This window comes from Salvelinus fontinalis, chromosome 21, assembly GCF_029448725.1.
Source record: "Salvelinus fontinalis isolate EN_2023a chromosome 21, ASM2944872v1, whole genome shotgun sequence".
Lineage (NCBI taxonomy): Eukaryota > Metazoa > Chordata > Actinopteri > Salmoniformes > Salmonidae > Salvelinus > Salvelinus fontinalis.
The window spans coordinates 35,711,144-35,729,794 of record NC_074685.1 but is presented as its reverse complement, the minus strand read 5'-3'; the positions used below and the strand labels follow the sequence as shown (position 1 = coordinate 35,729,794).

The window sequence follows — 18,651 nt, the reverse complement described above, 5'->3', positions numbered from 1 at the left end:
GCGAGAGAAAAATAAACAGGCTGGGCTGTGCTGTTCTCCACAAAATCTAAATATTGACTCGGCAACCTGTAATCATACACAGTCTGGACAGAATAGCAATAAACATGTGTGTGTGTGTGTGTGTGTGTGTGTGTGTGTGTGTGTGTGTGTGTGTGTGTGTGCGTGTGCGTGTGCGTGTGCGCGTGCGCGTGTGGGTGTGTGCCATACAATTTAGATTTATTTAATTGGTATTATTATAAAAGCACTATGGCTTCTTTATCTGTGACTATTTGAAGTCAAGTTGCAATATTTCTTCTTTCCTTTAGTCTTTCGACACAAAGGGTTTCTACAGATGGGTATTGTGAGCTCAAAGCCTGCTACACACACAGGCATCTGCTGTTCATTCTCATCCTTTTCATTTCATATGAATCACATACCAACATCTGACATCAAGGGACTTTTATCAATGGCCAGGAATAAAATAAAGGGAGCAATAAAAAATCCAATAGGTTCTCAGAGGAGCATTTATCCTGAAATGCCAAGTTTCCACTGAGCTGAACTCGTACATGACATCATAATAACAGCCATTAATCATCGCAATTACATGTGCATGCATGTGTGGCTCTGTGTGTGTGTGTGTGTCTAAGTACGTCTGTGAAACTGGTCTGTGAAAAACACACACTCACACACCGGAAATTTGCACTAATGCTCCCAAGCCCTATCAGGCTGTGAATCTAGATGATTTTGGGGCTGAAATGGACCTCTCCGCTCTGTTTGTCCTAAATTGTTTCCCTCCCTACAGTTTAGACATAGGAGCAGTGTCTTTCAAAGCCCTGTTGTTCTGTGGACTATAATGACGGCTTGCCCAAATACACTGCCATTGAATGAGACTGTTGAGCTAGCATTGGATTTTTTCTTTCTGGGTGAGTCTTTATGGCCCATTAGCGCCGTGGCGATGCTAAAACACTTCTGGCTCCGCTACACAGAGCCTGTATGAAATGTGTGTGTCTGGGCTATGTGTGTGTAAGGGTGTGTAAGAGTGTAAGGGTGTGTAAGGGTGTGCTCCCGGTGCCAGAGGCAATCAGGGGAGTGCAGAGAGCGCCGCACCTGGCAAAGGACCTGAGTGTCAGCGAAGAGAGTGGGGAGAGAGAGAGAGAAAGGGTGAAAACCTTTGATTCAGGAGAGAATAGATGAACAGACAGACAGACTCCTCTTTCACTTGACTGCATAACCTCTCAGTCCAAACTGAAGGATGTTCCATCGAAGTACTGATCCTTGGACAAACCCAAAAACAAACACATCTGACACTAAAGTAAATGACGCAATGAGCAAGGCCATTCAAGTTGATCTTTGCTTTCATATTGAGAACTTTAAAACACAGAAAGAAACAAAGTAGCCAAGAGGTAGTGTAAGTAGCGCGTTAGCTGTACATCAAGTGAGCAGGTAGTTTTTGGCTGCCGATAAACTCCTACTTCTCTCTATCTATCTCTACTTCTCTCTCTAAAGGCACTGCTGAAAGTCTGTCCCGAGACAGTAACCCTTCATTCATTAAATGGAGAGAATGAATAAAGAGAGCTGTGAGTCCGAGGGCTTGTACACTGCAGCAAGTCATTAAAATAGAAATCCAATTTGCCAACGGAAATATTGTTTCTCATTAATTGAGCTCTTATCTCAAGTTGTGTTTGTGTTGTTAGTCTCTAGTTTCAGTACTGTGTCAATAGACTGCAGGCACTCAGAGCAGTGCTATGTAATGGATGTATAGGGCTAATAGGGCTACGTTTGTGGACTGTGTGTGTGTGTGTGTGTGTGTGTGTGTGTGTGTGTGTGTGTGTGTGTGTGTGTGTGTGTGTGTGTGTGTGTGTGTGTGTGTGTGTGTGTGTGTGTGTGTGTGTGTGTGTGTGTGTGTGTGTGTGTGTGTGTGTGTGTGTGTGTGTGAGAGAGCTCATGTTAATTTGAGAAGACTGGGCGGGCAGAGAGAAGCTGTAAAACCTTCTTCAAAACAACCTCATAATGTCTCTCACCTAGGAACATTGAGGTCAATCCCGGTATGAGAACTGTGTGAAAGTTCATTGGAGGAATATTATCACTGTGTTTATATTTTTACGTAGAGTCTATTTTGTTGAAACTGACAGAGAGAGGTGTAAAGTTAACATAGGGTTTCATACCATACACAAGTTTAACCTTCTTTAGTTTTCTTTAATTAAGTCACAGACTGGTCTCATAGACTAGACATAACATAGTAAAAGTAAATCCGGGACACTGAAATTAGTATGATAAGTTGCGTTTGGTATGGTTACATAAGACAAAACCCTAACCTTAACCCTTTAACCTAACTCCTAACCTTAACCCTAACATCTAGGCTAGCTAACGTTAGCATTAGCCACCTAGCCACTTAGCTAATGTTAGCAACAACAAATTGGAATTCGTAACACGTCATACATTTTTCAAATTCGTAACATATTGTACGTTTAGCAAACTTTGTAACATATTGTACGAATTGCAATTCGTAACATATACAAAATGGAGGATGGACATCCACGAATAAATGTATATCATACAAAACGTAACATATCATACTAAATAGAGTGTCTTAGATTTACATACAGAATAATACTAAATTCTCTGAGACCAAGTTGCAAGCCAAGTTATCATTTGTCAGAGTAGGCTGAACTTGCATCTAGTGTGTGAGTGTTTCTGTTCATGGTTGGCCTGGGATCTACTTCTGAGCTGACTAACTGTTAGAGGTCGCCCTCTAGTGGGAAAGAAGAGGAGAAGCTGAAAAAGAAAGATGAGAGCTAAAAAATAAGTGGAATGTTTATGTTGCTTTCATACATTATCATTTGTAGGTCCTGTTTAGAGAAGCAAACACAAGTCAATGATAGGCTAGATACTGTATATTACGGATTACAAAGGAAGACTCAGTCGTGATCTGCCCAACAATGCCTCGCTACCAGATGAAATCAATGCATTTTAGGCACGTTTTGACAATAACAACATTGTGCTGGGTGTAAGTGCTGTCACGGACCCAGAGGACTGGGTGATCTCACTCTCCAAGGCCGACATGAATAAGGTCTTTACAAAGGTCAACACCAGCTGGGCCGCAGGGCCAGACGGTATTCCTGGGCGCGTTCTCAGAGCATGCGTAGAACAGCTGGCAGGCATGTTCATTGTCATTTTCAACCTCTCCTTGTCCCAGTCTGTAATCCCGACAGGTTTTAAGATAACCACCATCATTCCTGGTCCCAAGAACTCGAAGGCCTCATGCAACAATGACTACCGCCCCGGTAGCACCCATATCTGTAATCATGAAGTGCAGTGAGAGGCTGGTCACAGAACACATCAACTCCATCATCCTAGACACTCTAGACCCACTCCAAGTTGCATACTGCCCCTACAGATCCATAGACAACGCAATCGCAATTGCACTCCACACAGCTGTCACCCACCGAGATAAGAGGAATACCTATGTGAGAATGCTTTTTATTGACTACAGCTCAGCGTTTAACACTATTGTCCCCTCTAAGTTTGTCACCAAGCTTAGGACCTTGGTACTGAACACCTCCCTCTGCAACTGGATCCTGGACTTCCTGACGGGCTGACTCCAGGTGGTGAGGGTAGGCAACATCACCTCCGCCAAGCTGACCCTCAACACGGGGATCCCACAGGGGTGTGTGTTTAGTCCCTTCCTATACACGCTGTTCACCCACAACTACGTAGCTGACGACACAACGGTGGTATGCCTGATCACCCACGATGATGAGACAGCCTGGAAGTGTGGTGCCTGTGCACGTTCCCATCCACATCGACGGGCTGCAGTGGAGTGGGTTGAAGGCTTCAAGTTCCTCTGTGTCCAAATCAATAGGGACTTAAAATGGTCCACACACACGCACAGTCGTGAAGAAGGCGCAAGAGCACCTCTTCCCCCTCAGGAGGATGAAAAGGTTTGGCATGGGCCCTCAAATTCTCAAAACATTATACAGCTGTACCATTGAGAGCATCTTGACTGGCTGCATCACTGCTTGGTATGGCAATAGCACCACCCTCAATCGCATGGTGCTACAGAGGGTGGTGTGGACAGTACATTATTGTGGCCGATCTCCCTGCCATCCAGGACCTCTACACTGAGTGTATAAAACATTAGGAACACCTTCCTAAAATTGAGTTGCACTCCCTTTTGCGCTCAGAACAGCCTCACCTCATTGACTCTACAAGGTGTCGAAAGCGTTCCACAGAGATGCTGGCCCATGTTTACTCCAAAACTTCCCACAGTTGTGTCAAGTTGGTTGGATATCCTTTGGGTGGGGTCATTCTTGATACACACGGGAAACTGTTGGGTGTGAAAAACCCAGCAGCGTTGCAGTTCTTCCCACACTCAAACCGGTGTGCCTGGGACCTACCACCATACCCCGTTCAAAGGCACTTAAGTATTTTGTCTTGGCAATTCACCCTCTGAATGGCACACATACACAATCAATGTCTCAAGGCTTAGAAATCCTTCTGTAACCCATCTCCTCTCCTTCATCTAGACTGATTAAAGTGGATTTAACACTTCAATCATAGCGTTCGCCTGGATTAACCTGGTGAGTCTATGGGATGGAAAGAGACGGTGTTCCTAATGATTTGTCCACTCAGTATAGTATGCTTACTTACTTTCTTGTGTTTTTGTTCTACCTTTTTATTTCTGGTACTACATTGTTATTGATTACTGCATTGTTGGGTTTGGAGCTTGCAAGGAAGGCATTTCACAGTACTTGTGCATGTGACATTAAAACTTGTAATTTGACTTTATAGTCAATTTACCCCTACCTATATGTACAAATTACCTCGACTAACCCTGACCCCCACACATTGACTCGGTACCAGTACCCCCTGTACATAGCCTTGTTTTTGTTATGTAAATCTAGTGTTACTTTACATTTTTTACTTTAGTTTATTTCGTAAATATTTTCTTAACTCTATTTCTTGAACTGCATTGTTGATTAAAGGCTTGTAAGTAAGCATTTCACACCTGTTGTATTCGGCGCATGTGACAAATAAAATTGGATTCGATTTAATCTGGTCATTGCCATGTTGCATTGCCTGCAGTACACTTCGTGGCTGACAGGTGGCGGAAGTGCATCTTTTTCAGTTTGACTGTAGTCAGTGTCAGTTGCATGGATGAGGTGATGGTCAGTACTGCATTGTAATAAAAACATTCTTAATACTAGTAACTCACGCTTATCATAAATAAACCCATTGATTCATTGATTTCCCTGTTTCTGTAGATACCAATCAAGTAGTCCTATTACCACATATTTTGGGCTCCCGAGTGGCACAGCAGTCTAATGCACTGCATCTCAGTGCAAGATGCGTCACTGCAGTCCCTGGTTCAAATCCAGGCTGTATCACATCCAGCCGTGATTGGGAGTCCCAAAGGGCGGTGCACAATTAGCCCAGCGTCGTCCGGGTTTTCCCGGGGTAGGCCGTCACTGTAAATAAGAATTTGTTCTTCACTGACTTGCCTAGTTAAATATCAGTAACATAAAAAATAACATATCTACAGGTAGATTCAGCAGCTACCCAAGAAGATAACATATCTCTGTGATTGTGTTTGCCCAGTCAGATCGGCAACTGTAATGTGGTGTCCAATGTCAGAGACAGACAAGCCTTTAGAATGAATCAATTCAGATAAAATGTGCTTCTGCCCCGCCTGTGACTAGTAGAGGGTTTTGATAACAATGATCTATTTCACTCTGTTTCTCTTTCATGAAGTATCCTTTCCAATACCGGTCATTCACTATATTCTTATTATTATTCCTTCAGACTATATTTTGCTGGATATGCAAACACCCCTTTACAAAGTATTTGTTTTTGTTTTGTCTCGTTCAGAATACTGTAGTCAAATTCATTAGGTTCACAGGCAGTATTTCCTAAAGCTGACGAGGCACAACGTGACATGACACAATAGGTGTTGATCAGAAATAATGTATTGATCAGTGTGTTCCTGCTAGTTTCATAGATAGATGCATAAATGCTTTAATCAGAGCGGGTGCAGCCAAATGCTTAATGTTACTAGCCACTGGACACTATTCAACATCTATTTCATTGAAATGACATGGAAACAACATTGAGTCAACCAGTGTGTGCCCAGTGTGTAGCTCCGAACAGGGCAGCTCAATGTGAAAGTACATATAACAAATAAGAAAAAAATTCTAAAAATGCCATCAGGAATCCAATTAACATCCCAAATAGCACTGTAATCCAAATGCAATCCCTCTATACACCAGATTAATTTACATACGATATACTAAGAATGATATGCACAGCAGTAGATACAGTATAGCCTATTAGAATTAGCTATGCCAAGTATATAAATAAATATGCGATGTATCCCCTTTCCAATGTTAAATACGTAGCTCAAGGTCAACAGCTTCTTGATGACTGCTTGATGTAGATGAGGAGGCCTCCCCACCTGAAACACAGACTTTTATGAGTTCAATCAACTAAAATGTTTATTGGTCACATACACATGGTTAGCGGATGCTAATGCGAGTGTAGCGAAATCCTTGTGCTTCTAGTTCTGACAGTGCAGTAATATCTAACAAGTAATCTAACAAATTCACAACGACTACCTTATACACACAATGTAAGGAGATGGAATAAGAATATGTACATAAGTATATGGATGTGCGTGTGATGGCTGTGCAGCATAGGCAAGATGCAATAGATGGTATAAATACGGTATATAAATATAAGTTGAGTAATGTAGGATATGTAAACATTATTAAAGTGGCATTATTTTAAGAAACTAGGGATACCTTTATTAAATCCGTTTATTAAAGTGGGCAGTGATTTGAGTCTGTATGTTTTGGCAGCAGCCTCTCTATGTTAGTGATGGCTGTTTAACAGTCTGATGGCATTGAGATAGAAGCTGTTTTAGAAGCTCTCTGTCCCAGCTTTGATGCACCTGTACTGACCTCGCCTTTTGGATGATAGTGGGGTGAACAGGCAGTGGCTCGGGTGGTTGTTGTCCTTGATGATCTTTTTGGCCTTCCTGTGACAAAGGGTGCTGTAGGTGTCCTGGAGGGCAGGTAGTTCGCCCCTAGTGATGCATTGTGCAGACTGCACAACCCTCTGGAGAGCCTTGCGGTTGAGGGAGGTGCAGTTGCAGTACCAGGCGGTTATACAGCCCGACAGGATGCTCTCAATTGTGCATCTGTAAAAGTTTGTGAGGGTTTTATTTGACAAGCCAAATTTCTTCAGCCTCCTGATGTTGAAGACGGCACAACAGCGCCTCTGTGTGGGTGGACCATTTCAGTTTGTCCGTGATGTGTACGCCGAGGAACTTAAAACTTTCCACCTTCTCCTCTACTGTCCCGTAGATGTGGATAGGTGGGTGATCCCTCTGCTGTTTCCTGAAGTCCACGATCATCTCCTTTGTTTTGTTGACATTGAGTGAGAGGTTGCTTTCCTGACACCACGCTCTGAGTGCCCTCACCTCCTCCCTGTAGGCTGTCTAAATACCTGTGGATGTATTTCAAGGCCTACGTTCAACCTCAATGCCTCTTTGCTTCACATCATGAAGAAATCAGCCAAGACCTCAGAAAAAAAATTGTAGACCTCCACAAGTCTGGTTCATCCTTTGGAGATATTTCCAAACGCCTGAAGGTACCACGTTCATATGTACAAGAAATAGTACGCAAGTATAGACACCCTGGGACCACGCAGCCATCCTTCCGCTAAGAAAGGAGACACATTCTGTCTCCTAGAGATGAACGCACTTTGGTGCGAAAAGTGCAAATCAATCCCAGAACAACAGCAAAGGACCTTGTGAAGATGCTGGAGGAAACAGGTACAAAAGTATCTCTATCAACAGTTAAACGAGTCCTATATCAACATAACCTGAAAGGCTGCTCAGCAAGGAAGAAGTCACTGCTCTAAAACCACCATAAAAAAGACATACTACGGTTTGCAACTGCACATGGGGACAAAGATCGTACTTTTTGGACAAATGTCCTCTGGTCTGATTAAACAAAAATAGAACTGTTTGGCCATAATGACCATCGCTATCTTTGGAAGAAAAAGGGGGAGGCTTGCAAGTCGACGAACACCATCCCAACCGTGAAGCACGGGGGTGGCAGCATCATGTTGTTGGTGCTTTGCTGCAGGAGGGACTGGTGCACTTCACAAAATAGATAGCATCATGGGGGCAGGAAAATGATGTGGATATATTGAAGCAACATCTCAAGGCATCAGTCAGGAAGTTAAAGCTTGGTCGCAAATGGGTTTTCCAAATGGACAATGACCCCAAGCATACTTCCAAAGTTGTGGCAAAATGGCTTAAGGGCAACAAAGTCAAGGTGTTGGAGTGGCCATCACAAAGCCCTGACCTCAATCCTATAGAAAATTTGTGGGCAGAACTGAAAATCGTGTGCGAGCAAGGAGGCCTCCAAACCTGACTCAGTTACACCAGCTCTGTCAGGAGGAATGGGCCAACATTCACCGAACTTATTGTGGGAAGCTTGTGGAAGGCTACCCAAAACGTTTGACCCAAGTTAAACAATTTAAAGGCAATGCTACCAAATACTAATTGAGTGTATGTAAACTTCTGACCCACTGGGAATGTGATGAAAGAAATAAAAGCTGAAATAAATCATTCTCTCTACCATTATTCTGACATTTCACATTCTTAAAATAAAGTGGTGATCCTAACTGACCTAAAACAGGGAATTTTTACTTGGATTAAATGTCAGGAATTGTGAAAAACTGAGTTTAAATGTACTTGGCTAAGGTGTCCAGATGGGATAGGGCAGTGTGCAGTGTGATGCCGATTGCATCGTCTGTGAACCCATTGGGGTGGTAAGTAAATTGGAGTGGGTTTAGGGTATCAGGTAGGGTGGAGGTATTATGATCCTTGATTAGTCTCAAAGCATTTCATGATGACGAAAGTGAGTGCTGCGGGGCGATAGTCATTTAGTTCAGTTACCTTAGCTTTCTTGGGAACAGGAACAATGGTTGCCATCTTGAAGCATGTGGAGACAGCAGAAATGGATAGAGATTGATTGAATATGTCCGTAAACACACCAGCTGGTCTGCGCATGCTCTGATGACGCGGCTAGGGTTGCCGTCTGGTCCTGCAGCCTTGCGAGGGTTAACACATTTAAATGTTTTACTCATGTAGGCCACAGAGAAGAAGAGCCCACAGTCTTTGGAAGAGGGCCGTGTCGGTGGCACTGTATTGTCCTCAAAGCGCACAAAGAAATTGTTTAATTTGTCTGGGAGCAAGACGTTGATGTCCGCGACGGGGCTGGTTTTCTTTTTGCTATCCGTTAATGTCTGTAGACCTTGGCACATATGTCTCCTGTTTGAGCCGTTGAATTGCGAATCTACTTTGTCTCTACACTGACACTTTTCTTGTATGATTGCCTTGCTGAAGGAATAAATACACTGTTTGTTTCCAGTCGCCTTGCCATGATTAAATGCGGTGGTTCGCGCTTTCCGTTTGGAGCGAATGCTGCCATCAATCCACAGTTTCTGGTTAGGGAAGGTTTTAATAGTCACAGTGGGTACAACATCTCCAAAACACTTCCTAATAAACTCAGTCACCGAGTCAGCGTATACGTTGATGTGATTGTCTGAGGCTACCCGGGACATAGCCCAGTCCACGTGACCGAAGCAATCTTGAAGCGTAGAATCCAATTGATCAGACCAGTGTTGGATAGACCTAAGCACGGGCACTTCCTGTTTTAGTTTCTGCCTGTAGGAGGGGAGCAACAAGATGGAGTCATGGTCCGATTTGCCGAAGGGAGGGCGGGGGCGGGGGAGGGCCTTGTATGCATCGCGGAAGTTAGAGCAGCAGTGGTCCAGTGTTTTTCTCGAGCGGGTACTACAATCAATGTGCTGGTAGACTTTAGGTAGCCTTGTTCTCAAATTAGCTTTGTTAAAGTCCCCAGCTACAATAAATGCAGCCTCAGGATATATGGTTTCCAGTTTACATAGAGTCCAGTGAAGTTCTTTCTGGTCCGTCGAGGTATCTGCTTTGGCGGGGATATACACAGCTGTGACTATAATTGAAGAGCGATTTCTCTTCGGAGATAATGCGGTCGGCATTTGATTGTAAGGAATTCTAGGTCACGTGAACAAAACGACTTGAGTTCCTATATTATGTTATGATTACACCATGAGTCGTTAATCATGAGGCATACTCCCCCACCCTTCTTCTTACAAGAGAGATGTTTGTTTCTGTCGGCGCGACGCATGAAGAAACCCGGTGGTTGTACTGACTTTGACAACATATCCCGAGTGAGCCATGTTTCCGTGAAACAGAGAATGTTACAATATCTGATGTCTCTCTGGAAGGCAACTCGTGCCCTAATTTCATCCACCTTGTTGTCTGGAGACTGGACAATGGCAAGTAATATGCTCGGAAGCGGTGGATGGTGTGCTCGCCTTCTAAGTCTGACCAGGAGGCTGCTCTGTCTGCCTCTCCTGATGACGTCGATGACGTTGTTTTGGATCGGCCTCTGGGATAAGATCCAATGTCCGAGGTGGCAGTCCGAACAAAGGATCCGCTTCGGGAAAGTTGTATTCCTGGTCGTGATGTTGGTATGTTGGTGTCGCTCATATCCAATAGTTATTCCCGGCTGTATCAAATAACACTTAAGATTTTCGGGGCTAACAATGTAAGAAAAAATACATAAAAAAACTAACTTCTGCATAGTTTCAGCTAAGGTAACTGAGCTAAACGACTACCGCCCCGTAGCACTCACTTCCGTCATCATGAAGTGCTTTGAGAGACTAGTCAAGGACCATATCACCTCCACCCTACCGGACACCCTAGACCCACTCCAATTTGCTTACCGACCCAATAGGTCCACAGACGACGCAATCGCAACCACACTGCACACTGCCCTAACCCATCTGGACAAGAGGAATACCTATGTGAGAATGCTGTTCATCGACTACAGCTCAGCATTTAACACCATAGTACCCTCCAAACTCGTCATTAAGCTCGAGACCCTGGGTCTCGACCCCGCCCTGTGCAACTGGGTCCTGGACTTCCTGACGGGCCGCCCCCAGGTGGTGAGGGTAGGTAACAACATCTCCACCCCGCTGATCCTCAACACTGGGGCCCCACAAGGGTGCGTTCTGAGCCCTCTCCTGTACTCCCTGTTCACACACGACTGCGTGGCCATGCACGCCTCCAACTCAATCATCAAGTTTGAGGATGACACTATAGTGGTAGGCTTGATTACCAACAACGACGAGACGGCCTACAGGGAGGAGGTGAGGGCCCTCGGAGTGTGGTGTCAGGAAAATAACCTCACACTCAACGTCAACAAAACAAAGGAGATTATTGTGGACTTCAGGAAACAGCAGAGGGAGCACCCCCCTATCCACATCGACGGGACAGTAGTGGAGAAGGTGGAAAGTTTTAAGTTCCTCGGTGTACACATCACGGACAAACTGAATTGGTCCACCCACACAGACAGCGTTGTGAAGAAGGCGCAGCAGCGCCTCTTCAACATCAGGAGGCTGAAGAAATTCGGCTTGTCACCAAAAGCACTCACAAACTTCTACAGATGCACAATCGAGAGCATCCTGTCGGGCTGTATCAACGCCTGGTACGGCAACTGCTCCGCCCACAACCGTAAGGCTCTCCAGAGGGTAGTGAGGTCTGCACAACGCATCACCGGGGGCAAACTACCTGCCTTCCAGGACACCTACACCACCCGATGTCACAGGAAGGCCATAAAGATCATCAAGGACAACAACCACCCAAGCCACTGCCTGTTCACCCCGCTATCATCCAGAAGGCGAGGTCAGTCAATTGCATCAAAGGGACCGAGAGACTGAAAAACAGCTTCTATCTCAAGGCCATCAGACTGTTAAACAGCCACCACTAACATTTAGCGGCCGCTGCCAACATACTGACTCAACTCCAGCCACTTTAATAATGGGAATTGATGGAAATTATGTAAAAATGTACCACTAGCCACTTTAAACAATGCCACTTAATATAATGTTTACATACCCTACATTACTCATCTCATATGTATATGTATGTACTCTATATCATCTACTGCATCTTGCCATCTTTATGTAATACATGTATCACTAGCTACTTTAAACTATGCCACTTTATGTTTACATACCCTACATTACTCATCTCATATGTATATACTGTACTCTATACCATCTACTGCATCTTGTCTATGCCATTCTGTACCATCACTCATTCATATATCTTTATGTAGATATTCTTTATCCGTTTACACTTGTGTGTATAAGGTAGTAGTTGTGGAATTGTTAGGTTAGATTACTTGTTGGTTATTACTGCATTGTCGGAACTAGAAGCACAAGCATTTCGCTACACTCGCATTAACATCTGCTAACCATGTGTATGTGACAAATAAATTTGATTTGATTTGATTTCCTAAGGACTTGAAGCAAGGCGACCATCTCTGTCGGTGCCATCTTGCCATCACGGTGCCATCTTGCAATCTGACACAGGTCAGTTGTCAGAGTAAATGTAGAAATAGGTAAACAGTGACTGGGGTTTCTTGGTGGATGAGAGAAACTTGACCTGAACACCCCACTACAGGTAATTCCACAATTCTCAGAGTGATAATTTGTTGTGGTGATGATGGGTAGGAAGTAGGTAGGCCGATACAGAGTGTTTCTGTATTGGCTAACGAAGGCAAAGTTTGAGGCGTTGGTCCACCAGACTTTTTACGCATTTGGGGGTAAGTGTCTGGGAATGAGATTAGTTCCGATGTAATCAATCAACACTACTTCTTGACTGCATTATACTGCAAAGCACTGTAATTGGGATAATGAAATCTATACTGATTGTATTTAGAGAGAGAAACTCCTTACGAATGTGTGTGATTTCCCTGTGTTTCTGTAGACACACCAATACCAATACCAATAAAGTAGTCCTATCAGTAACTAGATATCTACATGTAGATTCAGCAGCTGCACAAGAAGAGAATCCATCCCTCCCCTTCTTCCTGTGTGATTGTGTTTGGTTGACAGGCAGTATTTCCTATCACTGACAAGGAAAAAGCAACATTACACAATAGGTATTGATCAGACACAATGTGTTGATTAGTGTGTTTCTGTGGGTTTTAATCTAGTGGGTTTAATAATTGAAATAGGTACATAAATGCTTTGCCATTTAATCTGTATGAGCTCCAAAAAATACAAAACAATATGATCGAAGTTTAAAAGGAAAACGAAAAGAGAATGTGCAGAAGAGGTAGAAAACCCCTGAACAGCTTGTAAGACACCTCCCCATTTCAAATGAAATTGGAATGATTATTTACAAGCAAATTAGAATGCTGTCTTGACACAGCAGGCTATCACACAATAATTCATCAGTTTAAAGAATGCAGACAATCTCATGTATTTTTTAGCATTACAGGGGCAATCTGCAGTTGCTACATCCATTTTTGTACTTATAAAGTAAGGACATCAACCTATTGATTATTTAATTTTATACCTGTATTTTCAGTCCTAATGTAGTTTTTTTTGTTGTAAAAAAAATATGCCCAGGTCCCTAAATAAAATGTATTTTCAAGCCCTTTTTACATCAGCAGTTGTCACAAAGTGCTTATACTTCCTGCGCGGACAGAGATGGCCGCCTCGCTTCGCGTTTTATTACTGCATTGTCGGAACTAGAAGCACAAGCATTTCGCTACACTCGCATTAACATTTGCTAACCATGTGTATGTGACAAATAAAATTTGATTTGAAACCCAGCCTAAAACCCCAAACTAACACGGAGATGTGTATCAGGTAAGTAACCTACTGCTGAGTCAAAGAATGATGTCAAGTTATTTATCACTTTCTAGCTAAATTCATGTCATTCTTGTGCAGTGAACATGTCTTGCCTTTTTTTACTGGTAATTCTTTTGTCATTGCTGTATGAGCAGCAGCGTGTCATGCTCTCATCTCCTAGGCGCCAGCACATGATGAGAGAACTGTTACAAAGTAACCGAATATGAAAGAATGTTAAGGGAACCTGATTCGACGTTACAATGTATAATTGTACCCTTTGTTTCCCAGTAATCTAATCAACTCCCTAAAGAGGTTTCATCATGTTCAGCTGAAGGATAAGACGGTCACTTGAGCAGGAATCACATGCATGGATATTTACTCGGGGGCGGGACCTGAGATTTTAAATTCTTATTTCAGCCAATCCCAATATAGACTGTGTGATATCGAGGTCCTTTTAGCCAATCACAAGCCTCCCTTACTAACACGATAAATAGCTGGCTGTATAAAGTGTTGTGTTTAGTAGGGATTGTCTACACAACAGCATATATCAACAGATTGTTACTGCAAATTGACGGGAAAAAGTAAGTATTGCGCTAGGTCTATTATGTTTGTACAGTGTTAGGTTGGTTTTCTTGGGTTATGGACGTTTACCAGGGGTATTTGCTCTTCGATTGATACAAAAATGCCTAACAGAGTTAGGATACAGTTTCTGATGTTATTGTTGCCGGCTGTTACCAAACATTCCCTTGAATATCTCGGTGGATATCGTATTAATGATGTTCGATTCACAGCTCAACCAAAAGTTAAAGAATAGGTCTGAAGTTTGATTTAGTCCTATTATTTCACCTAGATATTTGTTGAGGGAGATTTGAATCCAACATATGACTTAATTTAATGTTACTTTTGAAATCAACCAAAGCTTGAAAGTCTAGGTGTGTATTTTTAGTTGACCTCTGGGTTGACTTGAAACAATAGCTGCTGATGCCTTCACAAATCCTATATATGCCTGAAGTGTCATTGATATGTAGGGTGACATTTCATTGTTTCTGTTAAACCTATCCTTTGGACTGACTCTGCTAGCAACAGTGAATCTGAAGTTAAAAGACTTCTCACTGTACCACATTGGTAGTAGTCAGTGACATATCAAAGCTAAGCAGGCCTTGGTTAAAACCCTGGATGGGAGACCAAATGGATAGCTGTAGATCAACTCTCCAGTAGGAGGTGCTGCCCAGCCTCTTTTTTCTGGTAGTGACTATAATGTTGAAGCTATATTGTTTCAATTTCAACATTTGTTATAATGTTTATATATTCTTTACACTGAAAATACAAGGCTGACTGAGCTCTGCTCTCTCTCTCTCCACAGCTGTTTGACCATGATGTCCCTGTACTTGGCAGTGTTGGTGCTCTGTATGAGTGCTGTGTATGCGGCCCCTATGTTTGACTCTCAGTTGGAGGGCCACTGGCACTTGTGGAAGAACTGGCACAGCAAGAACTACCATGAGGTGGGTGTTTAAGCACAAGTAGAGGAGCACATCCTCATAGGAACCCCTCAGTAGTTCCCAAAGAGTGGCTCTAATTGGTGCATTTGCATGCGTGTACCTGTAAATTACAATTAACTCAGTATAACATTATTGCATGGATTGTGTATTTTCTGACTGTTTTTCACTCATTGTTACAGAGCGAGGAGGGCTGGAGGAGGATGGTTTGGGAGAAGAACCTGAAGAAGATTGAGATGCACAACCTGGAACACTCTATGGGAAAACACTCCTACCGTCTGGGCATGAACCACTTTGGTGACATGGTAAGAAGAATCACCTTGCTGAGCAGTGCTTGACTTGGACTAAATAAGTGCTAGTACTGTTTATATTAAGGTGCAGGAAATCTGTGGTACTTTGAGCTAATATTCTGCGGTGCAGGAACTCAAGCAGTAGAATGTTTGAGGTGCCAATATCAATTGTGGTGAGCTCCTGCCCAAGTCAAGCTCTGTTGCTGAGGCATTTTAAGGGTGGAGCAGGAGGTACATTTCAGAAGTCTTGTCCCATGCTGAGTCTTTTTGTATTGACATTATTTTAATTTTATTTAGCCTTTATTTAATTAGGCAAGTCAGGTAAGAACAAATTCTTATTTACAATGACAACCCACTGTTCTCAGGCTAACTGCCTTGTTCAGGGGTAGAACGACATATTTTTACCTTGTCAGCTCGGGGATTCGATCTAGCAACTTTTCGGTTACTGGCCCAACACTGTAACCACTAGGCTACCTGCCGCCCCTGCATTGGCTACAGCACCTACAGTTTGAAATATTTCACAGGCACTTTGAAAACCGACACAGGTGTCAGCGTTGACAACTAAAGCAGGAATGTATTCACTCACAGGGTAGATTTCTTCCACTATCAGGTTCTGAAAGAACAGAACAGTGATCCTGAGAAGGGAACAGAAATATTTTTTTTAACAACGTACCATGTTTCTGGTTCAATGTGTAACTTAAAAAAAAAAAACAGTACTAAGACATTGAACCTACATGTTACATTCAGATAGTAAATTACAAAACACATCTGGCCAGGGAGACATTACATTTCAACATGTTTTTCTGGATTCCTTCCTCCCTAGACCAACGAAGAGTTCGGGCAGCTCATGAACGGCTACAAGCAGACAACTGAGAGGAAGTACAAGGGCTCTCTGTTCATGGAACCCAGTTACCTGCAGGCCCCTGAAGCTGTGGACTGGAGAGAGGAGGGCTACGTCACTCCCGTCATGGACCAGGTGAGACCTGAATCACTCATGAGTCATGACTCATATCCACACACACTGCTGTGTCACTTAATGCAGACTTTCCTGAGTTCTTACATCCAGGGAAATGTCTGGCTTGTTTACTTACCAATGACATGCCGGTAATTTACAGTATATGTACAATGGTTTTTCACATAGTTATTACTTACATACACTGGCTTAGTATGCACATGTCAGTGTGTTCTGACATGAAATACTAACAAGATCTTTAACAATTTTTACCCCAGGGCTCATGTGGGTCTTGCTGGGCGTTCAGTGCCACCGGGGCCATAGAGGGCCAGCTATTCAGGAAGACTGGCAATCTGGTGTCTTTGAGTAAACAGAACCTGGTGGACTGCTCCAGACCCCAGGGTAACGATGGCTGTGATGGAGGTCTCATGGACCGGGCGTTCCAGTATGTAAAGGACAACGGTGGCCTGGACACAGAGGCGTCCTACCCCTATGTGGGCAAGGTAAGGCCCTGTGTTCTATTAGTCTGTATTCAAATGTAATGGCGTATGAAAATGTGTTTGTTTTAGCCTGGTCCCAGATCATGCAGTTTCCTGTAGAACCAACTCCTATGGTTGTTATTTTTCTACTTCATTAGTGGGATTTATGTCTCCAAGGATGACTGACTTGCTTGAATAATTGGAGTATGTTTTTGACTAATCATGGCCGTTGGTCTTATCTGGTAACTCAGGATGCCCTTTGCCGCTACCGACCAGAGTTCAGTGCTGTCAATGAAACCGGCTTCGTGGATATCCCCAGTGGCAAGGAGCACGCTCTGATGAGTGCTGTGGCGTCTGTCGGCCCCATCTCTGTCGCCATCGATGCCAGCCACGACTCCTTCCAGTTCTACAAGTCTGGTGAGTAGCAGTTAGCGGTGCAACTTAAATTATGTTAGAATATTTGAAAGTATTGGATTCCCTACCTACTATTTTTGGGTAGCAGTGAGCTGTTCCGGTCTGTCCTTTTCACACGGTAGCTAAGATTTACAAATGGTATCATCTGAAGTAAATTGTTACCGATATTTCAGTTTTGCCCTCTAGTAAAGAGCTACACGCTAACTAACTACCTTTAGCTTTGAGATCAGGTGGTTTTACATACTGAGGTAAACCCAGCATCTTAGCCTACTAATTTAACTATGTCCTCTCCCTGTAGGCATCTACTATGAGAAGAAGTGCAGCAGTGAGGAGCTCGGCCATGGAGTTCTGGTGGTGGGATATGGTTTTGAAGGAGAGGATGTAGATGGCAAGAAATTCTGGATTGTCAAGAACAGGTACAGTACATAGTATCTTCCTAGGATGTTTTTGTTTGTTACGTCACCACTACGGGATTGGTTGATTTCCTCATCGGGGAATATGCATCTCTACATTGCCTTTATTTGAATACAGTGTTGGTGTTGTCCTGATACTATGGTCTAAGTCATACATTTCTCTAAAGCAGCAGTGAATCTATAATTTCCTACTAACTAGAACTGTGGGACTAACATGTTTTGTCTTTTCCTCAGCTGGAGCGAGAAATGGGGAGACAAAGGCTACATCTACATGGCCAAAGACAGGAAGAACCACTGTGGCATCGCCACGGCAGCCAGCTACCCACTGGTCTAGTGTTCTAGAACCTGGCCGTTCTAGTACACTAGACCTTAGTTTTAGAAACGTTTGAAAGTTCTGGATAAAGGGTCATGATTACAGTGCTGCCTTAACTAAATCTGTGAAAGGTGCATGAGAACCTGCTGCTAGGGTTTTAAAGAAGTACATTTAGGGAATTTATTTTATACTTTAGTTTGTGTGTATGCCTGTTGTGTCAAGTGAATGTTACCTGTGTACATTCCTAGTTCTGCTTTTACACCAGTTTTGTACAGATGAACAAAATAAACTTTACAAAAATATATTTTGTTGTCCTAATCGCCTATGTTTTCCTATGATGTAGCACTAATTTTTGAATGTTGGCACTATCTAGCAGCTATTATGACCGTCACTGAAGGCTGACTCTCAAACACAAACATGTCATGTGGAAGCTAGTTGCATTGCAACAGCACTAGGCTGTGTTCAAAACAAATCTCCCCTGCATCCCATTTCCCTGTAACATGACACTCCTGCTTGAGACACTTGAACTACTTATTTTTTTATACTATTTCAGT

General features: G+C 43.2%; 1 protein-coding gene across 3 annotated transcripts; it reads left to right on the top strand.

Annotated features, from left to right (window-relative positions):
* The first annotated feature begins 793 nt into the window (after nucleotides 1-793).
* Nucleotides 794-18,399, top strand: LOC129818797 (procathepsin L-like). 3 transcript variants are annotated; one of them, XM_055875036.1, is made up of 8 exons: nucleotides 794-902; nucleotides 15,104-15,242; nucleotides 15,419-15,541; nucleotides 16,350-16,502; nucleotides 16,757-16,981; nucleotides 17,209-17,374; nucleotides 17,670-17,787; nucleotides 18,019-18,399. In XM_055875036.1, exons 2-8 carry the CDS (start codon nucleotides 15,114-15,116, stop codon nucleotides 18,116-18,118), a joined length of 1,014 nt encoding a protein of 337 aa, XP_055731011.1. In that variant the 5' UTR covers nucleotides 794-902; nucleotides 15,104-15,113; the 3' UTR covers nucleotides 18,119-18,399. The 3 variants fall into 3 exon arrangements, with proteins under 3 accessions (XP_055731011.1, XP_055731009.1, XP_055731010.1); XM_055875034.1 differs by lacking the exon at nucleotides 794-902 and adding an exon at nucleotides 13,651-13,758; XM_055875035.1 differs by lacking the exon at nucleotides 794-902 and adding an exon at nucleotides 14,214-14,321.
* The last annotated feature ends 252 nt before the right edge of the window (nucleotides 18,400-18,651 follow it).

What these genes read in the sequence shown, in the direction of transcription:
- LOC129818797 (XM_055875034.1), top strand. An exon ending in TCACTCCCGTCATGGACCAG is followed by an intron (nt 16,503 to 16,756) that starts GTGAGACCTGAA and finishes TTTTTACCCCAG; the next exon opens with GGCTCATGTGGGTCTTGCTG. An exon ending in TTCTGGATTGTCAAGAACAG is followed by an intron (nt 17,788 to 18,018) that starts GTACAGTACATA and finishes TCTTTTCCTCAG; the next exon opens with CTGGAGCGAGAAATGGGGAG.